Consider the following 23,952-nt stretch of genomic DNA (forward strand, 5'->3'; position numbering starts at 1 on the left):
TTTGTAGTAGGAAATATTATAAAGAATCATTAAGTTAAAAACGCTAGAAAGTTCTAATCAAATGGCAATATAACTTACACATTAAACAAATGATAAATATGTGTTAATCACTTACCGTCAACTAAGCATCCAAAATAACATTTCCATTCCTGCAATCTCGGCATGATTTTCAACCAAAAAATCTAATCACAAAGCAATTCAAAGGTCCGTGAGGTGTTTAGCCAAAGTTATCAGTTTTGCAATCGATCGGGGTTCAAAAGCAGCGCCAGGTAGTTATGAATAAGAATAAGATAGTCCGAAAATGAAGCCAAGTCGTGGAAATAAAGAAAACACAGAAATTATATGAACACACGAAGCGTAACGGTCCGAACTCCGAAAAAGTATCAAACGCCAAACGTTAAAAACATGAAACTTGAAACTAGATATTACTGCCATCTATTGATCTATTTGGGCCCGATCCTAAAATAGTTGATGAGTGCTGCGCCATAGATGGCATGATAACTTACGTATTCATCAAAAGTATGGAAGTGACATACCCCTGTGTTAGAATGTAGATCCGAGATTCTCGATTCCACGTGATAGTAAAACAGTGTTTTTTTTAAATAAAAAAATAAAAATATTAGTCTTTTTCGAAGTAAGGGTCATATTTTTGTCAATAAAATATGATAGACAAATGAAATAACATTCAAGATGGGTAAAAATAAAAAGTTTATGAACAAGAAACGAAAAGGATCATTTAAATCTATATACAAAAAAAGAAAGAAGGCCGAAGAAAAAGATAAAGATATTGTAAATAAGAAAGCGATTTTTAACCGTTATAAAGACAAACAAAAAGTTGCCGAAGAATTGATAAAAATAAAACGAATGGAAGAAAAATTTAAAATGCAACAGGAAACATCTTCAGAAAGCGAACAAGAAGATGACACTTATGAACAGTTAGTTTCTTGTTTTAAGCGGGATAAAAATAACTTGGTAATAGAGAGTGAAGACGAAGATTCTATTAGCGACAATGAATCCTTAAATAATGATAGGGTCATGAATAACATGGAAGAAAGTAATATTTCAAATGATACGGACAATGGTTTACATGAAAGTGGTGATGATGAAAAGATTGTGGTAATTAACAAAATCTTAAACATTTACATAGGATATTTGTTTTCCTTTTTCTAACAGTGATGGTTCAGTCTATAACAGTCGAGAAGACAAACATGCCTAAATTTAATTATTCATTTCTTATCACATTAGCCATGTTCCAACTGCTCCATTTGGTAAAACAAAAACTGAGAAAATCAGCAGCCCAGTAGGAACATAGGAGCTGAATATAAATTTTTATTTATTTTCTAGGTTGCAGATGAAATTGAACTAGAAAATGATGAAACTGACAATGACCCTTTTACAAGTCATTTTGAATATGATTTGCCCGATGAATTATTAGTTTCACTATCAAATAGCCCTCCAAACGAGAAACAATTCAATAAAACCTGGCCTTTACTAGGTAACCTAGTAGTAAATATTCCACAACCATTAGAATCACTAAATAAAAAACCCAAATTAAAAGTTTCCATTCTTGAGGAAAAAATATATGCACCAACAGGAACTGTGCCACACACATTCAATATAGTTAACTTTGATCACTTGAATATTAAAACACAAATTAGGGGCAACATAGTCGCTTCAAATAAAAAAAATCTTATTAAAAACGATTTGGAATTAACTGAAGTCTTTACACCATTGCAAAAAGAGTTATTTGCAATAATGAATAATTATCAGGATTTGTATTATACTGAAAGATCATTTTTGAATGCTGATGAGATTCGTTATATATATTGTTTACATGTGGCAAATCATATGTTAAAAACAAGAACTAAAATTCTTCACCATAATGCAAAACTGGCTAAGAAATTGGACATAACTGATGAATATCGGGATCAAGGCTTAGTGAGACCAAAGGTGATTTTGTTATATTCTTATTGTGTAATAAATTCTATAACATATGGCATGCTAAAATAATAGATATACCTGTCTGATATTTATGTTCCAGGTCTTAATATTAGTTCCATTTAAGGATGCAGCTTATAGAGTTGTTAAAACTCTTATAGACATTGTGGTGCCAAAAGAAGCAGGACAAGTTGTTAATAAGAATAGATTTGAAGATGATTTTACTGGAGGAGAACTAATAATGCCCACTAAAAATCCTAAACCTGAAGATTATGAACTACTATTTAGTGGCAACACAGATGATACTTTTAGGCTGGGGCTTACACTCACCAAGAAAACATTAAAAGCAAGTTTTTATTCACATTTCTAACATAGTGTCAATGTCAGTGTTTTATATTCTATTATTGATGACAAAATTAACAAACATGAAGCAGTTACTAATCAAATGAATAAAACATATTAATGTTTTCTTCAGTTACCAACATTGTAATGGAATTTAATATTTACTATTATTGTTGTTTATAAGTGAGAGTTGAACATTGCTTTGGCATGAATTGGGTCAAGCCTCACACCAGAAAGTTATCCACTGTGAGACAGCATATTCAAACTGTTGTAAACTGTTGTGACATTAGTTGTCAACGTCTATGTTCTCTTGAAGGTTAGGATTTGTTTGTCGTCGGATTCAAGCTTCCTGATAGAGTATTAGGCAATCGCAAATCGCAATCGACCGTTTTTGTTCTGAACCTCTTTATGTGAATGCTGGTGTCTCACATGACTGTGTGCTACTTGTACTTGTTGCAAAACAGTAACATTCATGACTATGCATATGGCAGTACAGGGGATGCTCTTCATCCCGGCCGTGCAAACACCTCAAAGAATTTCGAGATGAAGTCGAGGCTTCTCCCTAAGAAGTCTCGAATAGAAGTAAGCCTGATCTTGTAGAGGTCACTCCGTTGAAGACGTAGGTTTTCGACTTTACCGCTTAAAAGTCCCGATTTGTTGTAGAACCTCACCAATGACTTACAGACAGACAGCTGTATATAGGTCAGGTGGGAACACACATAGAGTTCTGTTCTCATCTCTGGGCTCAATCGGGCCTTCATAAAAGAGCGTTATAAGTGTTTATAGGCGGTATCGACCACTTAACATAAGATCGTCCACCTGATCCTTTGCTTGCTCCACCATAAAAAAAAACACTACTGCTATGGTTTTATAATATTTTGTGATCCATAACTGCACGGCCATTTTTTGCTTGCTTCTCATATCTCAACCTTATTTATCAACACCTCGCAGAGCTGGTCTAAAGACTGATAAAATTAAAAGATACAATGAGGTACTCTCATTTTTCAGCTGTACACAGATTTTTATGGATCTGACATATTAATAGCATCTCCATTGGGACTGCGAATGATTGTGGGAGCTGAAGGTGAAGAAGAAAGAGACTATGATTTCTTGGCGTCTATTGAAATGCTCATATTAGACCAAGCAGACGTATTTCTCATGCAGAATTGGGATCATTTGCTGCACATCTTAGATCATTTCCATTTACAACCCAAAAAGACACACGGAACTGACTTTTCGAGGGTCCGCTCTTGGGCTGTCAATGGCTGGTCTAAATATTACAGGTTTATGTCAAAATATTTTATTATCACTACGTAGTATAAAACAAAGTCGCTTTCTCTGTCCCTTTTGATGAGGTTTTTTTTTAATAGATAGATTGATTCAAGAGGAAGTTTTATATATATAATGATATCTATTAAACTACTGCGAATTAACGCATGTGAAGCTTCGGGCAAAAGCTAAGGAAAACGTAAAGGATAATTCAACTTCCTATTCTGCTTTCCACTTTATTGGCCTTTTAAGATGACTCGTTTTTTGAGTGTATGGTTAAGACGCAACGTACGAGAGCATGGGATCTCCATATTCCCGGGAGTATTCATTAAATAAGTAAGGCATTTAGAGTGTAGTGCATGTAGACAAGAGTGGGGGGTGTAAAATTGAATCTTACTTAATATCACTTATTACTATTACTTAAAATGAAGTAAAATATGATTCTTTACTGTTTTCTTAAAATGTACACAAATTTTACGAGATTCGTGTATAAATCGTAAATACTTATATGAGGTAGTCTTAATTACTCGTAAATAAAAGTCAGTTTTTTCTATTACTTTTTAAATAAATCCAACTTAAGAAACGCTACTATGTGACAATCTACCTGCTCGTACCGCCAACACGTACTACGTTAAGCTTTCGATGCGAGCTAGTATTAGATTATAGGCATTTCTTTTTTTAATTTTAATGAATTTTAATTCAATCAGTTAATCTCAAGTGTTGTCAGTAAAATCGTTTCTAATGTTTGATTTCAGGCAAACCTTGCTTTTCTCATCTATTTCATTGCCTGAGATACGGTCAGTCCTAAACAAAAAGTGCCAAAATTATGCAGGAAGAGTTGTGATTGCAAATCCAACTGAAGTTGGTAGTATACAGCAAGTTATTGTTCAGGTTCCACAGCTATTTCACAGGTATGTTGGATAATAGTGTTGTCTTTTATCAATTAAGATGATGTCTTGATGAAACTAGAAAAATTGTCCTGTTGAGCATACATATCATCATCATCAGCCCATACATGTTCCCACTGCTGGGACACAGGCCTCCTATGAGGGTTCAGGCCATCATCCACCACGCTGGCCAAGTGAGGATTGGCAGATGTCACATGTCGTCGTTCTTTTGACTCTTGGACATGTCGGTTTCCTCACGATGTTTTCCTTCACCGTTTTAAGCAGTGGTGATGTTATCCACACGTGCAGATAAATTGAAAAATCAATTTATTTCCTGCACGCTCACCCGGTCTCGAACCCCGACTTATCGATTTTGAAGTCTGAGGTTCTCACCACTGAGCCACCACTGCTTGAGCATACATATAAAAATTATTTATTATTTATTTTAATAATTATTATTTCTTCTTGCCTATCCTATACAGGTGACATCTGTTGCTTGTTTTAGAATCATTTTCGTTTTTAAATGTTTCCTAAAATTATTCATTAACGTCGATAACTGACATGAAATATTCAGATATTTATTTGTTACTGCACAAGCAAGTGCTGCCTGGCAGCTCACCAGGAGTAAATATTTATTTCATTCATTACTAAAATAACTTTTTCAGGTTCAATGCCACCAGTCCTTTGGCATCTGTTGATTTGAGATTCGAATATTTCATTAAGGAAATTCTCCCAAAACAGAGGGATACACTGATGAGTCATACGTTAATTTATGTGCCCAGTTATTTCGACTTTGTGAGGTTACGTAATTATTTTAAGAAAGAGGACATCAGTTTTGTACAAATATGCGAATATTCAAAGGTAGGAATTTTTATTTTTATATTTTTTTTATTTGTAATAGGGGGCAATTGAGCTGTACTGTTAAGCGGTCACCACCGCCCACGAACATTTGCAGAAGTACGGCCGAGTAAACATTCTTTCTTATTCACTCTTACGTAAAGTACCTATATTATAGAAGATTTACGGCGATAACAGCGCCTCTTACACGAACTTTTGTGATTCTTAATGTATGTATATTGTCTAGCATTGACGTAAAATAAACAATTAGACTCATCAGTTCAAGATAATAACTGCGAACATTTTAAAGTGTATTTAAAAACATACAATACATAGTCTAGGCGTTATGCATGCAAAAAAAGATTTTTCAAGCATTATAATGTAAATAAATAAGAATATGTGTAAAAAATCTGTATATATTTTTAGGATGCAAAAATTGCTAGAGCTCGGGATATGTTCTTCCACACCGAAGCACACTTCCTACTATATTCCGAACGTGTTCATTTCTTTAGGAGATTGCGAATAAAGGGCATAAGACATATAATATTTTACCAGCCGCCCACTTACCCACATTTCTATTCGGAAATGTTGAATTTAATGCAGGTTTGTTCAAATGTTTCATCAATTGTAACTCTTTTAAATATTATAATTAAAAATACTAATTTTTACAAATTTATTTTTTATTATAAAATCAAGTAAAAAGTATTATTAAAGTAAAAAGTATAGTATAGAATAAAGTGATAAGGATACTATACACATTTTTCTACAATGTTTTTTCTTTTCTCCTAACAAGAATACCTTATTGACAAAGGCAAATTTCAATACGTTATTTTTTTATTCAGGAAAGCAATCAAAACAAATTTGGCGGCAGCGACTGCAACATGACCGCGACGGTTTTGTACTGCAAGTATGACATGCAACGTGCCGCCGCTTTGCTCGGCGCGCAACGCCTGGCCCGCATGGCCGCTTCCGATAAATCTGTACATATGTATGTTACTGGAGAAAAATAAATCATTTTGTTATAATTTAGTTTTATTTATTGCATTTTATATAATTATTATCAAAGTTTGTATAATACTGAAGTCTGGTTAAAAAAAAAAGGTATAATTAATCGTTAATTTTAATGGTCACGATTCAAATCTCAACCCACATTGGGGCTGCCGACTGCTCGGTCGGTTTTATTACATTACACTCTATTGTACTAAGCATTATAAAAAATGATATAGTACGAAAAAAAACATAGATAAAATTTCATCAGTTACTTCTTCGGTCTTTCTTTACCGGCGCTATCCGCTTTTATGGAAGAGATTTAAGTACTATATTTTTTGCTATGTTAAAAAAGAAATACTATTTTAACCTTTAAAAAAGCCCACAATGCACATTGTAGTATTATATAAGTACATATTTTTTTTAACGGATATTTTTTTTAAATTTGGAATAATGAACTACCGACTAAACTCGACAGCATACTGTGTTCCGTCGAGCCGTGAAGGGGCAATTGGTTCTGGTTGGAATTCCTACGCAACCCCAGCACATATACCTACTAATGTTATACCTTCAAAGTTATGTATGTTTTATTTTTAAATGCGATTATTTTTTGTTGAATAAATTCAGGTTGTTCCTTTATATTAGGTAAATATCGAAGGAGTGCATGACTATTGGGAAGGACTTTTTTCCAATAACTCAACCTCTAGGTTGGTAACATAAACGTAAGTAATTGAAAATACCTACTCGTACAACTATCACGAGTGCTGTTTATACGAGTGTGGATAAAGCTTTCTCTATGTAAAAGGGATAAAGAATAAAAACCACGTTGGTAACATAAAATGTTTATTACACAATTTTGGCAAATGATAATTTTCACACAATGCTTTAATGAGTTACGTACATGTGAAGATAGCACCGTTATTAATGAAAAGTATCAAATGCCTGAATGTTGGTATCACAAAATATGTAAGCTTCTCATCATTTATACTTGACAGCGCTTTCTGTGCAAAATATTCCAACGCGATCCAGCAAAGAAATGGTGACAATTGTTCACGAAATGTATTTGCTACATATGGAGTGAGGTTAAACGTGTGTGGCATACACACGTTTAACGTTTTATCTTGGATGGAGTACAAATCATTTAAAAATGGGAAGATCGCTATTACATACACAGGTAATTAGATTGTCTTCTGACTGAGTAATAAGAGAGTAGGCAGCGATAAGAACTTTGTCCTTTACCGAGAATTTATGTAACCATTTGATGTAATATTTAATCCATTTACCCCTTGTGACTTCATGAGACTTATGCAGGTTTAACTTCCGTCAGAGGATATCAATTAGTAAACATTTTATGTTCTTGACTGGTCTTTTCAATATTGACTATAGTGAGGAACGAAACTGACTTATATTATAGACGACGTAAAATAACCGTGAGAGAATTTTTAATAAAGAAATGGATAACATATAAGGCAGTTGCGTAAACGTGGATATTTAAATAATTTTTTTTTTTTCTATAAAAAACAATTATTGTGTTTTCCTAAAAAAATTTATGTATTTCAAAACTTCAAAATGACTTTCACGAACGAAAGCTTAAAGTTTTAAACATCTTTGATTTAATTTCACAAATAAAAGCAATACCTAGCTAGAATAGATGTGTTCATTATTTTACATTATAAATAACTATTTAATTTTACAATATCCAGTATAAAGAGCATAATTTTAACATAGACTCAATTTCTATACACATATCTTGCTATTTTTAAACATGTAAAATATTCAGCAACATACTTAAATTTAGATCATTTACATCTACTTATTTCACTCGTTCACAAGACTAACTAACATAAACTATGTCACGTACTTAATTCAACAACCGCATGCGCAGATCTTTAAATAAATACACGTTACAAAAAATAATTATCATTGCCTAAATTATTTTAAAAGTAGGCTTATCTACAATTAAAAACGTAAACGTTAATCATAGGTATACCTAACTTTGAAAAATTTAAAACCTGAGTGGTCGAAGAAGGCATTCAGCTGACTGCCATCTCAATTCATCAAAGAGACCTTGCGGTATTTCAATTTAAGTTGGTAATATCGACGTCATGTAACGTTATTTATGTGTAGTGAGTCCGAATCGTCGTACGTTGTTGAATTGTCTTGCATCGAGGTTGCTGTGGCATTGGATAACCAATCTTCTGTAGATGATAACGATTCATTTGTATTCATAAAACTGGTGATGTTTTCAATTGTTGATTGAGCGATATATTCGTTCACTGAGGTATTGCTTCGTCCTGTAAATAATAATAAAGTCATTTAAGTTTTTCAATAGTAACATTTTTAAACTTCGCGCGCTTATGAGTTAACTCACAGGTACTTGGACAGCATCTATCTTTGGCTAATTGTAGACCTTCCAAGTTCAAATATTTTTTGCGATAATTAATATCATACTAAAATGGTAAATGCAAAGTAATCTTTGCGCTTCAAGTTTTGGGCAGTTCGGAGCACCACGAAATTTTTTTATACTTATTGTTCTTGCCAGGCAATATAATATGTATTTTTATGTATTTTCTTATATTTTTAACGGAAGGCATTATCTTACATACATAAAAAATGTGAACACTAACATTTAATTTAAAATTATGAATAATTATAAGTTTCTGAAGATCCTAATGCAGTTCTTTATAGGAAATAATACGCATAATATCGTCTTTACCATAATGGTACACGGGGCAACACTAAGGACCCTTATTCTCACAATATTTTGGTGAGTAGTACTTTTGTCGTTGTCGGAATGCCGATCATTTTCAGATTTAGGCATTCGAATTAATACTAGTAATTTGAACACCATTATAAATAACAAACGTTTACTTGAGATTGTAATTTAGAGTCTATAATTTTTAATTAAGTGAAAAATGGAATGAATTTGGAGACTTTTATAAAATGGCGACGTAATCAATACCGTCTTTACCATAATGGCACACGGTCGGTACCCCAGGGTGTGACTCTTAATACGAACCATTTCATTGTCTTGAATGTTCAACGTATTATTTATGGATACATATGTTCAGTTAATTAAATATTTTATTGTAAAATTAACTGCTTTATTATCTATTGATTTTAAGTATTATCAATCTGTATAAAAAACAAATCCGCTAACAAAACACTTCGCTTGTAAGTACATGCGAAGTATGCTTGCCTTTGTAGATGTTATAGGTTAAGTATTTTCAACAATGCTTAGATAGAAATACACTTAGAATGCTTAGGTTAATATAAATTGACCTCATAACAGTTGTAGAAGGTACGTAGTCTCCAAATGATCTAGGTAATTATTGATTAATTTTGTCTTTAAATTCTGGATTGATGGGTACGAATGAGGAGATCTGGCTTTAAAGATAAATTAATTTATTATGAAGTATTTTTCTACATTTTGTTGAATTATGTTTTAAGAATAGGCAAAAAAATAATAATTTCCAATTCCCGATTGTTTATGCAATTACTTATCTAAATAAAATATTAATCACGTATTACTGTTTGTTGATTTGATGCTTATCTATACTCTATGCTAATATTATAAAGCTGAAGAGTTTGTTTGTTTGTTTGAACGCAATAATTTCAGGAACTATTGGTCTGGATTGAAAAATTCTTTCAGTGTTAGATAGTCCGTTTATTGAGGAAGGCTCTAGGCTATATATGTACCACGGGCGAAGCCGGGGCGGACCGCTATTTAAACATAAAGACTAGAATAAAAAATTATTTTTTAACAAAAATCGAAACCATCTTCAAATTGTCAGTGTTATACCGAATTAAAATGGGACCACACGGAAGACGCCAGCTTTAAAAAAAGACTCCTCAAAATCGGTCCACCAGTAGAAAGTTCTGCGGTAACCAACACCAAAAAAAATTGTGATCGAATTGTGAACCTAATCCTTTTTTGAAGTCGGTTGAAAACAATCAAACAGAGTATATTCATAGTTTGAAGTACTCTCATAATAAGAACTGTCAAAGTAAGCCGACAATTATTTACGTGTTAGTTGGAAAAACGAGGTCTTGTAAATATTTAGAAAAACTGAATTCGCTCTCGGTAAAGTTTACGTTGATTTATGTGAGGCGAAATAAACTGTAACGTAGTTAGCCTCATGAAGATATATATATATAGATAGCTGCTTTATTTATACTTGCTTTTGGTTTAAAGTCAATCGAGCAAGTATATATAATATCTTCTAGCCCCGACTTTGCTTGAGTTAAAATTTTCTGATACTTTTTTTATTAAGTACTAATGAACGATGGTACAACTGTCCAACACAGTTGGAATATTAAAGACTGATGTAAAAAAAATCGAGGTCGAGTCAAGGTTGTGACCCATTTTTTGGTTTTGCTCTATAACTTACTTGTACGGAACCCTTAGGTGTGAACCTGAATTGCACTTGGCCGATTTTTTATTTAACCAGCTACATTTCGATTCAAGTGACTTGTGCACTGAAAAACGTTCGATTCTCTATCAACCAACAATGGCGACGGAATAAAATTAAACTTACATAAATTTAGAGCTCCATTAAAATTGACATCCAATACATTATATAAAGCGCTAAAAGAATCTACAATGTCAACTTTCTTTGACAAACGATTAAAAATAAATTGTTAATTATTAACAACAGTCATTGTTTAATTGAGAAAACATTAAGAAGCCTTAGCAATATACACAAAGATTATCCGTATTTAAAAAGCTGTCGTTGGCGTTAATAGTTTTGTACTTCGATCTTCGAAGCTATTTATACAGAATTTAATTTCAAATCAATATTCAGAGAAACAACTTATGAAGCAATTATACCATAAAAATATATAATAATAATCATATATGTACTTCTCATAAGTTTTATGTAAATAATTTTTAGAAAAATTATGTTTTCTCAATGCAAAAAAGCAATTTTGATATGGTATCTATTTAACATCATACTTGATGTATCAAATTAGTGGTTTTTATTTTATTGAAACGGAAATTCATTTGAATACCTCACCGTCAAATACAAAGAATTGCCATTAATTTGCATGATAATTCCTCGTCACAATAAGCCAAGTTGTTAGATTGGTACTCTGTTTATGGATACTATAACCTACATTCATAATTTAGAATCTTAATTATGAAAATAATGAAAATAGTATCTGATACTACCTCGTATAGTATTAATATGTTATATGTGACACCACTGGACTACAACTGAACATAAAGCTTTATTAATAATTATTTGATTTGATTGTTTTGCTCTATCTAAATAATTTGCATATATTCTTTGATGTTAATAATGAATGATTTTTAATTAAGTAACGAAAAATATGAAAATGAACACGCTCTTCTAAATAATTCCAGCGAATTCGTTAGTGATTTATATCCCATAAACATGATCAGTGAATAGCCGAGTATTGGTTATTGCAACTGCCGAAACCTATATTTAGAATTATTGCTATTTGCTACAGACTTGCTGGTTGCATGGTATCAAACGTTTATTGAGCGATATTAGTAATACCAAATATCATTTAACTTTGCATTTAACTTCATAATGGTCTTATTTAAATAAAGAAACATTTTCATTAAATGCATTTAACTTCATAAAGGTTTTATTTAAATAAATAAATGTTTAGAATAAAACAGTCTTCTAATTAAATACCTACATAAATTTAATGGTAGAGTAAAAAAAATCTATTAATTATACTAAAAGAGTCGAGGATAGGTATACTTAGAGGCCAACACAGACGATGAACTAATTTTATCTGATCATAGGTAAAAAATATATTCCATATATTTTAAGTTAATAAAAATCACATACAAAATGGTTACAGTAAAATATTCTAAAGCGATAGCTGGGCTATAAATAATTTAAAATACTTAAGTTTCTAAAATTGAGTAGAAGAAAGAAACACAACAAAAATAAATTAATTTCAATTGTTTTATAAAAACGTTGTTTTACAGCAACATAGGTAGCTGCTAGCTAAAAAGTTATCTTTGGCTTTGCAATTTGTGATTAGATTGATAAAGTAGGTATCTCAATTATGAAATTCTATAAATAACTACGATTGCTTATGAACCTAACTATTGTTATAGTATTGATATTTCCATGTGTTTCATGTGATCTACTCTACAATCTACATAGATTCGTTTTTTATAATAATTATTGTCATAAGATATGTAATATGTATGATATGAAATCAGTTCTATCAGTTCTTTGTTTAAATTTATAAACGTACGTACATGTTTTTAATAGTAATAAATGTATCTCATTCTAATTTAATTTACACACACATTTTCGCTACGTATATTTATTATCTCTTTTTTCATCTTTTAAATTGTTTGTATTTATTATCCAAATACCCACGAAACATTTCCACGTATTTTTAAGTACATACTAGCTATTATGTATATAATAGGTTACCGAGAAAAGCCGATTTTCGTTGGAACCACAAATCACAATAATATATAGTTAGAACGCATTTGTCCCAGTAAGATTGAGTTGTATTTAAAGCCTTTGTTAAAACAAGAATTAATTATTGCTCGGTATTAAAAACTCATTCTAACGAAAAACTGAATCATAATATTTTATACCTACATAACGTTTTGATTACAAATTATAATTAGCGTATTGGGCAAACTGAAAGGGTCCAAGCCAAATCGCATTACTTAGTTATTAATTTTAGAATAAGTATCAACATTTTCAAAAATGAAATCGGTTGAAAAATTTTTAGAGGAGGTAAAAATTCGACTGAATGTAAAAATTTCACCACTAAACCTAAGTTGGCATATAAATTATCTAAACTAATATTATATAGGGAAACTTTTGTATTTTTGTATGTTTGTAACGTTTCCAAGTAAAAATGACTGGACCGATTTCTAAAATTCTTTCACCATTAGAAAGCTTCAACTTCACTGAGTGTAGGCTATATATGTACCACGGACGAAGTCCTATAATACTTGAATGCGAAAGTATGTTCCTCAAAAGATTAAGTGTGTAGGTGTATACCTTCACATACCTACAGATACCTGTATGGCTAAGTTATTTTAAAAAAGTAAAAAAAAATATTCCGACATCGTTATTGGCCTCATTAAGATCTCTTATGTTTTATGTCTGTTTAAACTGAGTAGGTTATTTGATACGTTACCAAATTAGACTAAAAATGAGACTAACGAGGTATGATTCACTAAATCCTAAATAAGCACCTACGTCGAAAGAACAAGTTACAAGTATCAAGACAAGCAATGTGTTTTAAGTATATATTGTATGTATACGAATCAAGTGATATTTAGTGCAACATATTTCTAATTCAGGATCAGTATCTAAGGTATAAAAAGAATTGATACAATTTTTATGTTTATGCAAATAAAAAAAAACGTTCTAAACGATTTAACTAACGCCACGCTGAATGAAAAGATGAAAGACGCTGTTTTATAATGGGCTGTTATTACGTTTAATGGTCTATGGTGAATGATCCTGTCGTAAATACTACGCGTTTTGCTGTTAAATTGTTTTTGCAGTAACCTAAAGCACTTAAATATATGTAATTAAATGTCATAAAATCGTTATAAAAATGTAATGAATCAATCGGAAACGCTAAGTCTCCGATTAGTAATAGATTAGTACAACAAAAATTCACCGAAGTAGCATATATTATTTACCTTTAAACTTGCAAAAAGAATATTCTTCTTATTTATTAAAAAAATTCATGATCTGTACAATAAGCACACACAGGAAAACTACTCTTACATCTACAAGAAAGCACACTCAAGTATTTATTTTAACGAAACTGTACATAGTAGTGACTCTACAAAATGTGCAAAATTCTATTCAAGAGCACAAGTGTAATATTTACAATAAATGTTAAGTATAGAGTGGGTTTAGTATCAGTATCTTGATAAAAAATGTCTGTATACCGAATTTGCGTTATTTAAAATCCGAAATAAGTAAATAGAGACAGTCAAGTAAGCGTGTTAGTGGTGTAACCTACCAGTGTGGGTCATAAAGCATGTGGGCATTGGTGTGGTGCTGGGTGGCTGCGTTACTGTATTTGACACCTTGCGCTGCGCGTATTGCGCGTCCTTGGGCTCCCAGAAGAACACGTAGTACAGGGACAGCATGATGGCGGCGAGCGACACGCAGAACACGTAAATGATGACGGTGAGCACGCGGACGCTTTTCTTGTCTCGCTTCCTGTCGTAGAGCGCGTCCAGCACTACCTCGTGGCCGGCAGCCGTCCCCAGCCGCACGGAGCCCGCGCACGAACGCATGCTGCCCGTTGTGTACGATTTGGCCGACATCACCGGCGACGCTCTCGTCCAAAATGCACCACGACTTTGCCGTCCTCATAAAACCGGGTAACTAGGGCACACTTATCGATATGCCCCAGTTCGGTCAATGCGCCTCAACCGGGCCCTTTCGCCGGGTCACGCCGCCCGTGTCTGCAGCTTGACACCTCCTGATGCCGACTGTTGTTTCATTATTATGGCGCACGCTTCAGTCTTCATTTGTTTATCCTTTAATTTCACGCTCACGTTAATATGAGATCTATTCCAGTTACTGACGTAGCCTCACGATCGTGTTACGTTTGTTATGAGTAGTCGTCCGTTGTACTTAACGTTTTTATCAATTACTTCTGTGTTTATGTGAAATCAACGAAATGTAAATATATTTTAACATATTTTTTGATATCCTCAGTTCAGTCAAAGCGTTATGTAGCGCGTGTTAGCATTAACGGGCTGTCGGATGTTTCGGAAAACGGGAGGTTATTTGTGTCGAGTACGGCCGGCGTATAACAATGTGCAAACAATGTTAATTTGGCAAAGCTCGTCGCGTTATTAGTGACAAGTATTGTGGAAGCGGGTGACAGGCTCGCGACATGTGACAAGCGCGGCGGCGGCCGGGCGGGCGGCTAGGCGCGCGCCTCTGCCTCCGCCTCCGCATACAACCACTTTGATCAATAAAATTTCGCAAATGAAATTTGCAACGTCTAACGATATCTATGCCATTCAAGATCATAAATTTTGAACGTACTCATATATATTTTCTATGTATCTAATATGCATACATAATATAATAAAACACTTACAAGAGCAGGTAATTTATTATTCAGTGTAAAGCTTATATAAATTAAAAAATGAAACGAAAATATGAAATGGTTTAGTTAGTTTTTGTACAATTTAAATAACGTAGTTGAAGATTTGAGAAAGATTAATGAATGGATAAAATTCTTGTTATTTAGTCTCTCCTTGTGTTCCTTTAAAATTGGATATCTGCATTATAATACCCATTAGTAAACACTCATTCTCTTTTATTTTTGGATTCAAAATATAAAAAAATGGAACAATATTTGCTCAATATTATTTAATATCGATTAATATTATACAAGTATTACTATTTGTATTATAACATTCATTTATACTACTTGACCGTAAAATATATACAGTATTTTAAATTTCTAAACAGTGAACCAAAAAATACGTACAAGAAAAAAAAAAATATATTTTTTTTCAAATTTAAATTAAAAATGACTATTTGTACAAGTTTCTTACACATTCAGCTCGTAGTTGAACGTGCAAATATTTTTTTAAATTACATTTTATTTTATTACACCAATTTTTAAATGTTATTTTAGCATACGTATTAGTGAAGATATCTTGCCAGTTTTCTCATGACATATAAGCAGTTCTGCAAAGAGTTATCTAAGTTAATATAACGCCATATACGTATAACGTTAGTTACGTTTCATAGTATCGTTATTCGTTACGAATACGTGACGGGGTAAGTGAATTTTTTTGAAATAACTTACTTATATTTTGTTTATTTGTTATCTATCTATTAATTATTATGTATCAGGAATTCCTTTACTCTGGGGAATAATAGCACAAAAAGCGACACGCAACCTTACTTTGATCGGCTAGAACTTGAAAGCTTAAGTAATAAATTAAAGATAAAACGGAGTAATTGGTACATTTAATTAATAGAATAATTCAATAAAAAGAAAAACATTTTGCAGGACCACAACCACCTCTAAGTGGCAGACCATTTTTTTGGGGATTAGGCCTTCCGACCTACCAAATAAAACCCACTGTTCGCCCCATATTTTTCATACTCCTGTGGTTATAGCATACTTTTCATCACGCTGCTATCAATAGGAGCCGAGCAGTGAAGGGAAATGTTGGGAAAACGGGAGAATTTATTCCATTTTTTAAGCTTGGTCGCGGGTGCCACCTAAGTGGTTAAAGCTACACAGAAATCAAGTAGGATAGATATGTTCTTCTTAAAATTGTATAAAAATATCCCACGACAGCATAAGTCTATTTTTATATTGAGTAACAATAATACTGTGTAACTCCCGATAGCTTAGCAGTTCGAAGCTTTCTGATTATAATCGTCTACTCTTACGTTTATGACACTCTCTCATCCCTTATTAAAAATAGTTAACATTATTAGCTATTCCATAAAAAAGAATGATAGAAATAGAAAGGTATAGAAACGCCAACTTTGTACTTGAAACCCCGACTAATATTAAAGGAAGAAGGGGTTGAAACAGGGGATTAAAGTTCGTTATTGTCAAACTGATTTTGATGAAATTTGGTATGAAGAAGGAGCTGAACTTGGGAAAGGACATAGCATAACTTTTTATGCGAAAAAAATACTCCTTACCATGTCGCGCGATATAATCGAATTCCACGCGAGCGAAGCCACGGTCGGAGTGACAATGCTAAATAATTTTGTATTGATTTATTTATTAGTAGCTACAATACTTAAATAAGGAATCAAGCACGCTTCGGCACTAATTCGGCTAGCTCGCACCAAGGAAGGTTCCGCACCTTCATAGGAGATCGGCGTGAAAGTACCTAACATTTGTTTAGTTCGGTGAACTGGTGTATAGTTAATAACATCATATGTTTAATTTGTCAACAGTGGAATAGCTGTGTAGGCTACAAATTAAATATGTCTCCATGTGGGACTTCCGTAGATTGAATTGATCTACGCATTCACTTATCTCTTATATATAAAATTCTCGTGTCACAATGTTAGTCTCTATACTCCTCCGAAACGGCTTGACCGATTCCTCTGAAATTTGGTAAGCATATTGGGTAGGTCTGAGAATCGGCTAACATCTATTTTTCACACCCCTAAATGATAAGAGTAAGGCAGAACAGCGTTTGCCGGGTGCAGCTAGTTATTTATAAATATTAAGTTAAAACTGCGGCAAAAATAGAACAAAATTTGGTTTCCATTTCGACATTCGCATTTAGGATCAAACATGCGAAGAGGATGTCGTTTAAAATCTATTTTTGGTCTACATAGCTTCTCCAAGCTCTTTTACAATAAGTAAAAGTGAAGTAAACAGTTATGCTGCATTTACACAATCGAGCGAATAGCGAGGCGATAGCGAACACGAATGTGTAAATACACCAAATAATTAAAGGGTGAGAAAGTTGCCTTACCTAATAAACAAAAGAACGTCTACGTCGCGTTAAGATGAAATAACATTAGATACAGTTATGTTTAAATATATTCACTGATATCACAAGTACCAACATTGTATCAATTCTCTATAGAATGTGCGTATCAGTCCGTTGATATGTTAGTTAAAACTAAAGGTAATGAGCAGCTACGGAAAGTGCACTCCTCAGTCATCTAGAAATGTCATAGTGTATGGTGAAAATGAAGTGGTTGTCATTTTGCATACCTACGCAACGGCAAAAGTAAATTATTATAACTATTTAAGCATATGAACATATTGTATAGCAACAATTAATACAAGAATGTAATTGATGTTCAGTTCGACACAATTGGGTTAGCTAATTGGATTACAGAAAACCCCTCGCGTCCAAACTACACCCACACTCTACAAACATTGGATATTATTACGAATTATCCGCTCAAGTACCTACTTATTGAATCCATGTTAAGCGTTAATCAGAGTAACAAGCACTAACTATTATTGCGTTACATAATAACTTTAATTGTTGTTATGACTAATTGTTACATTGAACAAACCAGTGATATGACTTTTTATAATGAAAAAATTTTATGAGGTATAAAATCAATAAATAAACTATCTCTCCTGAACATAAACCCTTAACCCTTTCAACCTCAGTAAATCCTAAATAATCTAAAATTGTTTAGTTTCAGTAATTAATGTATAATATACATTTAATCGGAATATCACTATTTATTACCAATGTAATATATAGTACAGTTGAACCACGTGGTTTCACCCGCTGAAAAACCTGCGAGCAAAAGCGAGCTTTCTGTAGATTATGCGTTAAAAATATTTCTATTCTTTTTTCATGTAGATTCTGGTGGGATTTCTAGATTTTTTTATATACATCACACACAAAACGTAATTTTAAAGTCGTTTCAATTCATGATGAAATAACGATTTTGATACTAATCATTTTCGTGATTTTGTAGGTTTGTCCACGCGAACTAAATATTTTTCAAATATAAAATAGTAATTTTTCGTTTAAAATATTCATTTTTATTTGTGGTAAATCTCGATGTTGGTCTGAAAGGCTACTACATGTTAGCACGTACGCGTAGGTATATTCAAATTATCTAAGTACTAAAATAATTTCCAAAAAGTGTATAGTTTATGTGTACCTTACATTCATTTCCAAGCTAAATTATATCCACTTATTTTTATCATTTGAAGATTAATAGACTCTACGTTCAACTTATAATTTGATATTGAGGGTATTCTAAATACTACTTGGACAAGCGAGGACATGCATATCATATGAAAATTTGGATTTAAAAAAGAGAGATCAAAACAATAATTTTCATTTGAAATAGATATTCATGAGAATGTTGGAATTTGTTAGGAATATTGGGCTAACTTACTTAAAATTGAATATTTAGGTTCAGTTATTTATGAAAGGATCTCGTAGCATAAAAATATGCTCCTCAATTAAAGAGAAAGCGTTATAGCGATTCGTAGGTATTCAACTTTGCATTATGGATTGAAGATAACATTATTCAATTTTCTTTTTAAGTTAATGTAAGAGGAGATTGGAAAACATGCTTTTATAGGAGGATAACTCATAAATAATTCATACCCGTGAAATTGAACGTCTCGTTGTCGCCCGTGAACGTTGGGCGATAATCAAAGTCATCAGCGCGTCTTGCGCTTACTTCGCTTACTTGTCCCTGAGCTTCCGTTAATTCTGGAGACTTCCACACACATATGTAGTACACGGAAAGGAGTATTGCAGCAAAGGACACGGAGAAGAGATATGCGAAAACAGTTAGCACGCGAACAACAGTACTAGCACTTTTTTCGCGGTACGTGTTTCGAGCAGGTGCCGAGCCAATGGCACCGACCTCCTCCACGGCACTCTCCTCTTCGGCTTGAGTAGCCGACATCACTACCTATTCATCCCCTCGCTCTCATTGCTCTAAAGCTATCATTATTTGAATATTTATTTTATTGCAACATTATTTAATGTACATCATCCCGCTTATATTGCGTCTCCCGGTAGAGTTACAAATATTAGTGGCGGCGTGTGGTGATTCGCGGATGAGCAAAGCGAGTGTGGCGGACGGCGACCACGCTCTGCGCGCGGCCTGCTCTCGATCTAAACCGATTAACTATACAGTCCACACACGTCATGGATTACGAATGCTACAAGACGTATTAAATTTTATATCTTGCCGAAGATACTAAGCCCGCCATTGGCAATTCATTCATATTGAGGAAATATCAAAATAGATTTAGTTTGAAAGTTATTAAAATTTTATCCCCGGCTTGTTTATATATGCGTACTGGCCAAAATAAACTTTTCGGAATAATCGTCGATACTTTTAGCTATACTTACTTACTTGCTGTTACCTATCTATTAATTTAAATGAAGACTTAAGTTCGATAAATATTTAGAAATTTTCTACAAATTCGTTGGAGTTTTTCTGTCTGCATTGTAGGTATTTGAGGTAATTTGACACACGCATATTCATATTCATTACAAATTGCTGACATGTAACATTCTACTTTGATCCAATTGATTAAGGCGTCTGTCGTCGACACATAATATTATTAGCTAGTCTTAAATTGTATTATCGATAAGGTGTTTATCTTCAAGAGTGAAGAAATCCTTCAAATGAAGTCCGTAAAATATAATACACATTAAACAAAAAGTTTATATTTATAATGTATTATTTTTCGTTTCTTCCGTTATATTAGTTTTCCATTAGTATATAACGTATTAAATTTAAATAGCTATCATTAAATATAGCATAGGTTCATTAACCACGGTATTAATTATTGAGTAATATGTAGTCACTTACTAGTCGGTAGGCAAGTAGGTAAGCATACTGTATTGTATCATAGTTTCGACGTAGTTGCATAACATCTTTGTTAATTGCGCTTGTTTTATGGTGGTATTCTGTAGCAATTATATACAGTATATTATTACAGATTAAAACATAATTAAAAATAGTTTCATAAATATTGATTTTATAAAGGTAGTAAGAGTAAATCTATGAAATTCAATTCTTTAAATTTTGAATGACGTAGACCTACCATGCTACCCAAGCAATTTAATCGCAACAAGTAGGACTTGTATAAAAATAATTAAACAAATATGAAGCATCATAAGCCGGTCAATTGCGTCGGGCCGCGCGCAGTCATGTGCAGTGTATGGTTAGAAAATGGTTAGAATTTGGAATCGCTTACCGAGAGAGAAGGAGCGGCTTTTGTTCAACAGCAACAGTCGCCCGTTTTCAGGCCCTCCGCTATTTTCTCACCCGAGGGACCAGGTGTCAGGCCAAAGCTACACGAAGAAATCCAAATCGTGAGATGGTTATGTGACGTGGTGTGCACTTTTAAAGAGATTTTCCTCGCAGTCCTCACAACCAGAGCTGAGGAGGGGACCTAAGGCCCCTCGGACCGTATTACGAATTGGAAGATGGCTGTCAAAGGATCCGCACACTCGGGACAACGGGATCCTGTCTGATTTTTTGATAGTTAGACTACCAGCAAATACATCGCGCTAGGCGGATGGCGGCCAGAACCGCCATTCGCCGTCAGGTGAATCGACGCCCAAACGAGCCCCAATCAACCTTCCGGCTTCACAGTTACCCAGCCTCTGGCTGCCATATCATAACTGAGCCAAACCTGTCCTGGTCCTCCAGCCAATCAAGATAACATAATTTGATAAAAAATCCAATCCGTTTACTATTACTCGTACATTTTTCGTTACTTTATTTACTTACATTACATAAAGTATACCGTTACGCTTATTTTTTGTACATACCTGTAATTGACCATAATAGCTTATAAATGTTTGCTCACAACGTGCAGTGCTCAATGTGACAAAGTCAACGTGGTGCAACGCAAAAATCAAAATTTGCGGTGCGTCAATGAAAGAAGCTATGCTAACCGCGTTTTGAACATTAATTGGTTTATCATAACATGGCAGATTCAAATAAAAAAATTAAATTCGTAAAGAAATTCGAAAGGAAGGAAATTAAAAAACAATTGGATACTACCTGTATTTACTACTTATTATTCTGTGGTAATGGTTTCTGTGGTATGGATAGCTCAGTGGAGAGAACCTCGGACTTCAAAATCGATAAGTCGGGGTTCGAGACCGGGCGAGCGTGCAGGAAATAAATTGATTTTTCAATTTATCTGCACATGTGGATAACATCACCGCAGCTTGAAAAGGTGAAGGAAAACATCGTGAGGAAACCGGCATGTCCAAGAATCAAAAGTTCGACGACGTGTGACATCTGCCAACCCGCACTTGGCCAGCGTACTAGATTATGGCCTTAACCCTCATAGGAGGCCTGTGTCCCAGCAGTGGGAACATATATGGGCTGATGACATTCTGTGGTACTATCATTTATGTCGTACATATAGTGCATATACGTACCTAAATGTGACCGCCAACTCCTACACGTCAAAAGCACAGTCAAAATCACAGCCTAGTATAGTATTATATTATTTGTGCCATAGCTTTATTTTATACTAGCTGCGCCCCGCGGTTTCACCCTGGTATGTCTGTATCCCGTAGGAATATCGGGTAAAATTAATAGATTAGTAGTTTTTTCGTAAAAGAGTAACAAACATACACATACACATACATCCTCACAAACTTTCGCATTTATATAGATATTAGTAGGATAGGATCATCATTTTCACCATTATCAGCCTTTTGATGTCCACTGCTGGACATAGGCCTTTCTCATAGCAAGTAGTAAGGATAGGATAGAATAAGATAATACGATGTTATTTTTTTTTTCCTTTACAAGAAAAAATATTATTACATTTACACAGACGTTGATGTATATAATGTGCAAAATGTATTAAATAATTTATCCTATAACATTAAATGATAAATGTGTTATGCAATTAATCGTAGTCATGCTTAGTTCTAGTTACCTAGTTACGTAAATATAAATAATATGAAACAAAAAATTAAAATGTACTTATATTGCATATCTTAAAAATAACGTATATTGTACCTACATTATTATAATATGTATGAATGTATAACATTTACGTTATAAAATACACAACATACGTTTTCCAATCGGTGGAATGGATGTCATTATTTAAATCAAATAATTATGTTTATTAATCGAAGTATCCTATCGTAAATAACGTTTTGCCATAAATTAGGCCAGCTCGCACCCAGACTTGACTTTCGAGATATCACTATAAGCTACTGCATACTACTGTGTTTCGTACGAGGTCCGATTACATTAATTCCTCACCATTCCCAGTCCATTCCTTCTTTCCATCATCAATCCTTTTAACCCATATTAGTCCAAGAAAATGGGTAGGGTAAATGCGAATTTGAGATTAAAACTTGAATTTTTGATATAATTTACTTTGAGGAATCTAAAAACGAACTGTGCAAGTTTTTTTGAAATTCACCCCCGAGAAGGGGTGAAAAAAAAAAATAAAGTCGTTTTTTTGAAATTTTGGCGAAACCGTAAGTGTTAGAAAAAAAAGTTTCAAATAAAATTTGTAAAGCGTAAAATTGTACACAAAAATGTTTCTATGACTTTTTTTCCTAAAATTGAAATTAACTGAGATAGGGTAGTTAGAAGCTAGGGGATGATAACTGCAACTTTAAAAAATCATAACTTATTGAAAAATTGATAAAACTCATATTTTTTTTTAATTACTTATATAATCATAAACTTTGATCCTAGAGAAAAAATTTTTTTTTTCAATTGTTTATAACAAAATTATAACAATTTGAAATTTTTATTTTCAAATTAAATCAAGTTAAACCGATAAAAATATACATATATATAAATATATATATATTTCTTTTTTTCAATACATTAGTATTTCAAAAAGTTGACCATACGCATTGAAATTTAATTTTTACCTGTTATTTTCAAGCAGGTATAAAATAATTTAGCTGGTGATAAAAGATATTGTGTGGCGGCGACTTTGCTTTTACTACCGGATTTGGTACCTTATGCGCATACGCCAGTTGTTCTCAATGGGCCTCTGTCTGTGTGGTTTTGAACATGTGATAGTTTCTATGTGTAGAGTGTAATGTGATCATATATGACTTACTGACGCAAACATTTGGAAGAGTATTTAGAAATCATAAGATAGAGAAAGATTGTCAAAGAAAGAAAGAAAGAAAGAAAGTAATAGAGATAGATCAATAAGAAAATCAATAAGAATGAGAAAGAGGAGATGCGTGACA

At 33.1% G+C, this 23,952-nt stretch overlaps 2 protein-coding genes across 4 annotated transcripts; one reads left to right on the forward strand and one right to left on the reverse strand.

Moving 5' to 3' along the window:
- The first annotated feature begins 614 nt into the window (after positions 1–614).
- On the forward strand, positions 615–6,296 carry LOC119828606 (digestive organ expansion factor homolog). Its single transcript, XM_038350817.1, has 8 exons — positions 615–1,116; positions 1,345–1,950; positions 2,042–2,284; positions 3,289–3,563; positions 4,305–4,460; positions 5,102–5,297; positions 5,700–5,876; positions 6,116–6,296. Exons 1-8 carry the CDS (start codon positions 691–693, stop codon positions 6,281–6,283), a joined length of 2,247 nt encoding a protein of 748 aa, XP_038206745.1. The 5' UTR covers positions 615–690; the 3' UTR covers positions 6,284–6,296.
- A 799-nt stretch (positions 6,297–7,095) lies between these two features.
- On the reverse strand, positions 7,096–19,860 carry LOC119828799. 3 transcript variants are annotated; one of them, XM_038351060.1, is made up of 2 exons: positions 19,339–19,860; positions 7,096–8,554 (listed from the first exon to the last, which is right to left on the reverse strand). In XM_038351060.1, exons 1-2 carry the CDS (start codon positions 19,643–19,645, stop codon positions 8,364–8,366), a joined length of 498 nt encoding a protein of 165 aa, XP_038206988.1. In that variant the 5' UTR covers positions 19,646–19,860; the 3' UTR covers positions 7,096–8,363. The 3 variants fall into 3 exon arrangements, with proteins under 3 accessions (XP_038206988.1, XP_038206987.1, XP_038206989.1); XM_038351059.1 differs by lacking the exon at positions 19,339–19,860 and adding an exon at positions 14,256–15,166; XM_038351061.1 differs by lacking the exon at positions 19,339–19,860 and adding an exon at positions 14,323–15,178 and having other exon boundaries at positions 8,393–8,554.
- Between the last annotated feature and the right edge of the window lie 4,092 nt (positions 19,861–23,952).

This window comes from Zerene cesonia, chromosome 8 (assembly GCF_012273895.1).
Source record: "Zerene cesonia ecotype Mississippi chromosome 8, Zerene_cesonia_1.1, whole genome shotgun sequence".
Lineage (NCBI taxonomy): Eukaryota > Metazoa > Arthropoda > Insecta > Lepidoptera > Pieridae > Zerene > Zerene cesonia.